At 42.0% G+C, this 8,507-nt stretch overlaps 1 protein-coding gene across 1 annotated transcript in view; it reads left to right on the top strand.

The window, feature by feature from the left end:
• LOC113745049 (trace amine-associated receptor 8a-like) overlaps positions 1-8,145 on the top strand; it is a 10,903-nt gene extending 2,758 nt beyond the window's left edge. Inside the window, exons 2-3 of the mRNA XM_027276485.1 lie at positions 7,055-7,168; positions 7,335-8,145. Coding sequence (XP_027132286.1) covers positions 7,055-7,168; positions 7,335-8,145 — 925 coding nt within the window. The remainder of the gene's footprint in view (positions 1-7,054; positions 7,169-7,334) is intronic.
• The last annotated feature ends 362 nt before the right edge of the window (positions 8,146-8,507 follow it).

Raw genomic sequence — 8,507 nt, 5'->3', positions numbered from 1 at the left:
TATAAAGCAAGTAGAAAAAAAAAAGAGAATATTTAAGGCTTTATAGATTCTAGACCTACCTAGCTTCACAAAACAAGCAGGCCACCGTCTTTGAAGTCACAGCAGCAGGACTATCACTCACAACCTCGAGTCTTCGATAGGAAAATTGTTGGCCATTTTTGTTCTTTTAATCACTTTAGCAATTGTTTTTCATTCACCTCGTTAAGGAGTCATTGGTTTCTCCACTTGGATGTGGAGGAAGGAAATTACCTCAGCTCTTTTGGTTTCTTGCATTTTTTTTACAGGATGTCTCTCACCAGGGCCCTTCCTTTTCAAGGAGTTGATAGGTGAAGCTCAGGACAAGGGACATTTTGCCTTTCAGTTTACTTCAGGTAAATTGGCCATTTCATTTTGAAGCGATTCTGCCACGCACTATATGTGCCTGAATATGACGTGTCCAGGCTTCCCTCAGCATGGGTGCTTCTTATGTAGAGCTCTAAACATTCCAGTGTGTTGAGAGCCACTGGGATATGCTTGGTAGTGGTAGATCGCTTCTGCAAGTTTCTCTAGTATGTTAGAGAGGAGATACTTGGATCTTGAAGTAGTGAGCCATCATGTTCATAAGCTTTATTTCAGCTTCAAGTACGGTGGCCGGGAACCCTCAATGCTGCAAATAAAAGAAAGCGGCTGCAAACAAAAGAAACAGTGCTGCAAATAAAAGAAACGCTGCAAACAAAAAAACAGCGCTGCAAATAAAAGAAACGCTGCAAACAAAAAGAAACAGCGCTGCAAATAAAATAAGAGAAACGCCACTGCAAATAAAAAAACATTAGAGGGTTCCCGGCCACCGTATTCAAGAATCATTTCGACACCATATGAAAAGACGGGTATCACAAAATTGGTTGGCCAACGCTCTGATCGAACTCTGCTGAAGGTTGTAAAATGATGGTGTCAGATGAGCTAGCTGAGGAACTCGCATCTTGAGGACACTGATCCAGCGGCACTGGAGTGGAGGAAAGCTGGAGGCTCACCGATAGACGTCAATGTCAAATAACAGAAGGTTCTGTTTTAACTATTTGATTGTGTCCACATCGGTTGATGTTAGTGTGAAGAATTGATTATCAAAATCCATGTGCATTACAGTAAAATTCCCTTCAGTTGAAAATGATTCTGTGCAGCTGCCAAAAGTTACCGACAGTGCTAGGGATTCCTGGTAGGGTTTAATTTGTAAACTTGTGTCTCTTCAATAACAACACGTAGTTGAGTTGGGGCAGACATGATCACAGTCTTGGGCAAGCAGAACTGCAAGAGAGAAAAAAAGAACAAAGACATAGTGTGATGAAACAACAAATAAACAAAATACCAAAAAAATATTTTCACACCCTGATGATATGACCTACACAATCACTAAAATATATTATTATATATATATATATATATATATATACTATATATATATATATTATATATATATATATGTTAAAGCCTTCCTGAGATTGAGCAAGATGCGAGCTGCAGACAACCACCTGGCCTTTCTAGAAGTGAGAAATTTCCATGTCCAACATAGCATTTTAACGGATATTTTTGGCCGCCTGAACCAGCTAAACTGCAAACTACAAGGAGAGGGAAAACCATTGTGGACCTGATTGAGAAGATGGATTCGTTTACAACTGGAGTTGTTCCAGTCTGATAATCAACATATCATACGAGAAAGATCTCGTAATACAAGGTGGCCAAATTTTTTTTTCAAGTGAATGCAATACGCTTCCGTATTTTAACCTTGTATATGGTCAAAGATAGAAAAATCTAATGAACATTATTGTGTCAAATCAGTGTTGTACCTCTGTTTGAGTTTGTTCAGGCCTATATGTGCCTACACTGTACCACATTTTCTTCTCCTATAATTTGTCAAACTAGTCTGGATTCATAAAGTTTTTTTATTGTTCTTGCAGTTTTCAAACTGCACCCCTGGGCTACGAACCGTTCTTTTCTCGAGCCATCATGACTGGAAGGCCAAATGGTCAGGGACATTATAACACATGTGGATCCAGCAGAAGGGGTGGTACCTGAGATCCTCATAGATATGAGGAGGTTGTACGAGCGCATGCTAAAAAGTACGATATATCATGAAAATATTGTTATGATATGATACACTTATTACCCTTATGCACTGAAGCATGTGCACAAGATTTTGCCCTGCCAACCAAAGCTCACCATGCTGAACTCTGGTGGTAGCTGCCTGACGGGCAGCAGTTGTTTTCAAACCAGGTTTTGCTTTTTGAAAAGCTCCTGCAGGGGTATCACCTGTGGTTACTGTGCAGTAGTGTGAAACAGCCTTTAGAGAAATTTTCACAGGCTGTAATTTGATGGCTAGAGCCATGTAACTATCTTACCTCTATCTAATGGACCCGTGACACTTCCTCTTGTCTAGCTTCAGTTACATTTAGCCGTTTAGCCGACGCTTTACCAAAGTGAAAGGGAAATGATAGCTGTGTTCATACTCTTTTAAAAACAGTAGGTCACCACCAAGGTTATCTCTAACCTTTTTTTTCTTGACAGTGGCCAAGTGTGGGGTGACACCCGGGAGTTGCAGAATGACATGCAGAGCTGTAAACCAGCCCACAAATCATCACAAGAGTTCAAAGTTCAACATGGAGCATTCAGTTCACGTTCACAATAAAAATATTGAATAAACATTTCATGAGTGTCAGTCTCTGTTTCAGTCTATAACGGTGGCTTGAGTACATAAAGCGTGCATGAATCTGATAGATCAACAATGTTGCATATCAACGAGCATTCTCATAGCATCATCACCACTATAAAAGTGACTAGGCTATTATAAAAGTGCTAAAGGTACAGTAATACTGCACATAAAGTAAGTAACATGGTAACAGCCGAGATGAAGATTCTAGATGACTGTGGTAAGCAGTAATGTCTGTAGGAGCCTAAAGACAGGAGTTAACTACACCAGTACCAGCTGGTGAAACGGGCTTGTGTAGGACCCAAATGCAGCACAACAGCAAGGGATACTTAGTAATGTTCTTTATTGAGGAACTCACAGCAGGCGATATGGCAGGAGAGAGAGAGGGAATAAGTCCTGAGTTCAATCGGAGAGCTGTGGCAACAAACGGGAGCAGGGGACAGACTGCCCGGGGAAACCTCCAAAACAGCCAGGGAAACAGGCAGACAGACACAGAAACACTGAGGCAGAACTCGTGGTCGGGGACGAAAAGCTGAGGTGATTACCGGGGCAGAGACAGACGAGCAGGTCAAAGGCAGGCAGGGTCGGCAACGGGAGATCAGTCCGGACAAAAGTGCTGGAAAGACTTGCATGACGCGAAGAACAATCTGGCAAAGAGTGTCTGGAGGTTGGTGCTTAAATACAGGGTTGATTACTGATGAGGAGCAGGTGTGGGAGGCGGGAGAAACCATGGTGACTGATGAGGAGGCGGGGCTGACAGGTGAGTGGAAAGTTACTGGGTGCAGGTAAGAGGGAAAAGCAGGCAGGGGACCGGAGTGGATTGTGACAGCTGGAGTTCATGTTTATGTTTCTGCTTCTTTTAATATGTCATCTGTCATGTTTATATGCAGAGACCATTGCACATTTGGAATTGTTCAGTCTTATATACGTATTATTACAGTTTTTATGGTTAAGCAAAAAGGATTTAAATAAATTAATGTACAAGTCATTCATACTGCTTGATTTTGTTTACTCCATCATATCATCCCATCTCCATATAATCATCATCTCCATATCATCATCATCATCATCATCATCATCATCATCCCATCTCCATATATTTACCGTATTTTCACGACCATAAGGCGCACCGTACGAAAAGGCGCAGTCTCAGTTATGTGTGCCATTACTGTATTTAACACACACATAGGGCGCACCGTACGAAAAGGCGCAGTCTACACACACATATGCCGCACCGCCTTATAACAACACACACACAAGCATACAAGTGTGCGTATTTAAAAATAGAGCGGGAGCAAAACTGAGTTTGAGTGTGCTTTATTTAAGTCTTTATTACAAAGTACTAACATTTTTTAAGCACATTACCACAGCACACATTAGCACATTGCCGGTAATCGTCATTAATCAAACCCATCGAAGTCCTCATCCTCCGTTTCTGAGTTAAACAGCTGCGCTAAGTCAAATATGCCAGTTCCACTTTCTTCGCTGTCAGAGTCACTTTCCGTGCTGTGCGGCCCCTCGGAAATGATGCCGGCTTTTGCGAAAGCTCGAACAACAGTGCCAGTAGACACGTTAGCCCACGCATCTGCAATCCATCCGCAAACTGTGGCGTAACTTGCCGCTCGCAGCCTTACTTTGAACGGCCGGTTCACACCGATGTCCAGCGGTTGGAGTTCCTTTGTCAGACCTCCCGGAATAACAGCAAGTGCAGCGTTCATTTGTTTCACTTCTTTTTTCACATCGGCTGTGATATGGGCACGTTGTTCTCAACACAGGTTTAACAACACACATAAGGGCGCACTGCCCGATAGGGCGCGCCGCACATTTTGTAAAAAATATAAGACGTTTATATGTGCCTTATGGTCGTGAAAATACGGTATTATTCATGCGAGTGGTGAATAATAAAAATGTGTTTTACACGTGAAAATAAAATAAACATAACAAAGCATTCTGTATGTTACATCTGTTCACTTTCAGATCCTGGAACAGTTTGAAAAACATTGTGTGATTTCAATGCGGGATCGTCCTAGGGTGTCGTCATCTCCATAGCAACGGTTGTCGAGGATTATGGGTAGTGTAGGCCTTTCCGCTATCCAAAACATACGAATAAAACTTTATTTCTCAGAATCGCAGGAGAAAAAAAAAAAAATCATACTGAGAGGAATAACATGAAGCTATTTTATTGTTGAATTATCAGTGACACTTTGGCGTGTTTGTGTTATAAAATGCTGATGATGTTGTGGCGACACAGGGGTGATTACTTAGTTATATACTATATTTAATACCAACAACGCCACCTTGGGTTAGGGCCCAAGGACCTGTACTAGGATTAAACTATCACTTACTAAAGGACACTCAGGTTCGTTAACCCAGGGAGGGCAGGAGACGGAGTTCAATGATCACATACAAAAGTTTATTGTTTAAAATTGGCAAGTGTTGGCATAATAAAATAAAAACGAGGAGGCCCAACAAAAGAAAAGGTGGAGTACAGGCTGAGGCTTACCGATCGGAGGAGGGGTCAAAATGGGGAGAAGCTGAAGTCCAAAAGAAAAGGAGAGCACCCCACTCACACAGAAAAAAACATGATGTGCACATAGAAAATCTTGAACGGGGATCACACACACTGATAATTAATTAATTAACAAAAAGTATTGAGTTAAATTAATATTAGCCTAAATCAAATAAACAAAAATAATAAACCAAAGAGTCTCTGGCCAGAGATATTAACTCCATCAACCAATATTTGTCTGTTGCGGCAAATAAATCACAATTGAAAATAAACCACAATAAATTCCCCAAATGAACCAATAGATTCCCAAAATAACCCAGTAGATTCCCCAACACCGCAATAAGCAACCAAACAACTAGATTAACAAAAGGACCTTAAACAATTAATCAAATAAACAGAACAATTGGGCCAAACCTTGGTGGCACACACACTCAATCTCACATCCACGCACGCACACCATACACAGTCCGAATGCGTGGCTGAGAGTTTTGGAGAAAGCTCATAGCTTTCCACACGAGCGGCAGCCCCGGTTCAGTCCGGCTAATTAGTGTCCTTTCCAAAGAGGGAGAGGAGTTTAGGGGGTCGGCGTAGCGGGGAGAGATGGCCAACATGCAGTATGCGATCAGCTGACTGGTAGAGGGAGAGGAGCGGAAGGAGAGTTTAACACCTGGCTAACAGCAGGTAAGTAGAAGTAGAAGTTCACCGTGACTCCAGTATGTGCAGATCGACGGCAGTCAACGGCCCCAGTATATCACCCCAGCTGCGACGGAGACGCCGGCTCTATTAAAGATTTACGTTTAAGTTGGATGAAATGCTCCTGAACATGCTTAAACAGCACGCTAAGGTGCACCTACCTGCGGATCAGGTGAGCCGCAGACACAACGACCCAGAAGTGGGCGGGCCAAAGACGCAGGAAGCGAGAGGTCAAGAGGGGGGGCATGACCTACTTTTATCCCCTCTGCTCAAGCAGCGATTGGCTGATAAGCCAGAGAGTTCAATGTGGCAGTGGTGCCTCATACCACTACAATATCATTAAAAGAAAACCTTAAACTAGTGAGAAAAATACTTCCCTTGGTTCTCCAATCAGATTGTAGCTCGCAGCATCATGTATCGCTGTAATCGGGTTATTATTGGAGTGGATGGACGGCTCTAAACGTTTCTTACTGCCGCGTACGGTTTACATTGGAGTCATTTGAGAACCCAGAGCATTTCATTCAGATGTGGAAGGGTACCCTTTGCGTAGTATCAGACCCCTAGGGCGTGAAAAGTTGTCGGTGGTCGGGGATTATGGGTAATGTAGGACTTTTCCACTATCCAAAACATATGAATAAAACTAGTTACGTAAAATATCACTATTGACTAGATTTTTGGTAGGTACCTAACATAATAGGTAATGCTAAATAATAATAATAATCACATCACTTCCACTTCTGATTACAATAGAAGTATATGGGAGTGACACAACTCTCAGACTGAACTGCACCGGTTACACCTACATTGTTTTTTGCCCCTTTTATTCATTTGGAATCACAGACATCAAGGTTAACTTGGTTGGGATAGTCTGATGCAACCCACGTCATCTGGCAGATGGCCAAAGGTGGACATAAACATAAAGTAAACTCACCAGCATTGAGGAGGACAAACACAGAAGGCATACTTCAATCTCTATGGAGAGAAAAACAGCAGCAGAGAAGGAGGAGGAGGAAGGAAGGAGGGGTCTGCAGGAAGGATACAGATAAATCAGTTGTATGACAGAAAGCTTTAGTCAGAACGCTGCCAGAGCTCAGCAGCTTCAACTCTCTGGTGATGGAGACCTCTGAGGGAAATGAGCTCTGCCTTTCACAACTGCTCAACATCTCCTGCAGGAAACCAGTTACTCCTCACTTTGAGTCCATGCTGGCTTACATTCTGCTGTCCTTCATCGCTCTGCTCACTTCAGCTCTTAACCTGCTGGTCATCATCTCTATCTCTCACTTCAAGTAGACATTCATTAATTTATTAAAGAGATAAAGTAATGTTTTTATATTTCAGTCTTTGCTCTAGTTGCTTTTATCTGAATGATGACAGATATGATATAGTGATTGATTTATTGATTTATATTATAAATAGTATAAATGACGATTTATATATTATTGGTGTCCACAGGCAGCTCCACACCCCCACCAACCTCATCCTACTTTCTCTGGCTTTCTCAGATTTCTTCGTGGGCTTCCTCATGGCCTTACAAATAGTGGCCATAGACGGATGTTGGTCCCTTGGTGACATCTTGTGTCCTTTCTATCATTTTCTTGGATATATTATTACCTCTGCCTCAATAGGAACTGTGGTGATTATATCTATTGACCGCTATGTGGCTATTTGTCATCCTCTGCATTACTCCACTCAAATCACACAAAAAAGAGTCCAAGTCTGTATTTGTCTGTGTTGGATATGTTCTGTGATTTTTCAGGGTATACTGCAGAATCACACTATGAAACTACAAGACACAAACCCCTGCTCTAGGGAGTGTATGATTGTCGTTGACTATGATTCTGTACTTGCAGACCTTATTTTTTCCTTCATAGTTCCCATCACTATTATTGTTCTTTTGTATATGAGAGTATTTGTGGTGGCTATTTCTCAGGCTCATGCCATGAGGTCCCACATTGCAACTGTTACATTCCAGAAAACAGGGAAAGTAATGGCAAAAAAATCTGAATTGAAAGCAGCCAGGACTCTCGGTATTGTTATAGTTGTGTTTCTATTATGTCTCTGCCCATATTATTGTGCTGCTCTTGTAGATGAAGATTTCCTTACTGCTTCTAATGCAAATATTATTATATGTTTGGTCTATTTTAACTCCTGTTTAAACCCTCTGATCTACGCCCTTTTTTATCCATGGTTTAGAAAATCAATTAAGCTCATTGTTACACTGAAGATACTGCAGCCATACTCCTGTGATGCCAACATGCTGTAAAGTCCCTGCATGCTGCCTGAAATTAAACTCTAAGCATGTACAGAAAAATGTACTTGGTTGATGAGAAATTAAATAGTGCAGATTATACTTTGTTTCAACGTTTGTTTATGTTACAATATATATATAACCCGATGGCTGGACACATGGGATATGATAAAACATATCGGGGGATATGGTCGGTTTTGGTACCTCCGGCCCCAACTCATCCCTCTCTGCAATTGCCGTCACCAGGGAGACAGACTCACCCTCTCTCCAAGCTTTAAGGAGGTTGAGGTGATAAATCTGTGTCGCCCCTCCCCTGTCAGATCGCACAAGCTCATAGTCAACCTCGCCCACTCGCCGTGTGACCACAAAGGGTCCTT

Source organism: Larimichthys crocea, unplaced genomic scaffold, assembly GCF_000972845.2.
Source record: "Larimichthys crocea isolate SSNF unplaced genomic scaffold, L_crocea_2.0 scaffold392, whole genome shotgun sequence".
Taxonomy (NCBI): domain Eukaryota; kingdom Metazoa; phylum Chordata; class Actinopteri; family Sciaenidae; genus Larimichthys; species Larimichthys crocea.
This window is presented reverse-complemented; position numbering and strand designations above follow the sequence as displayed.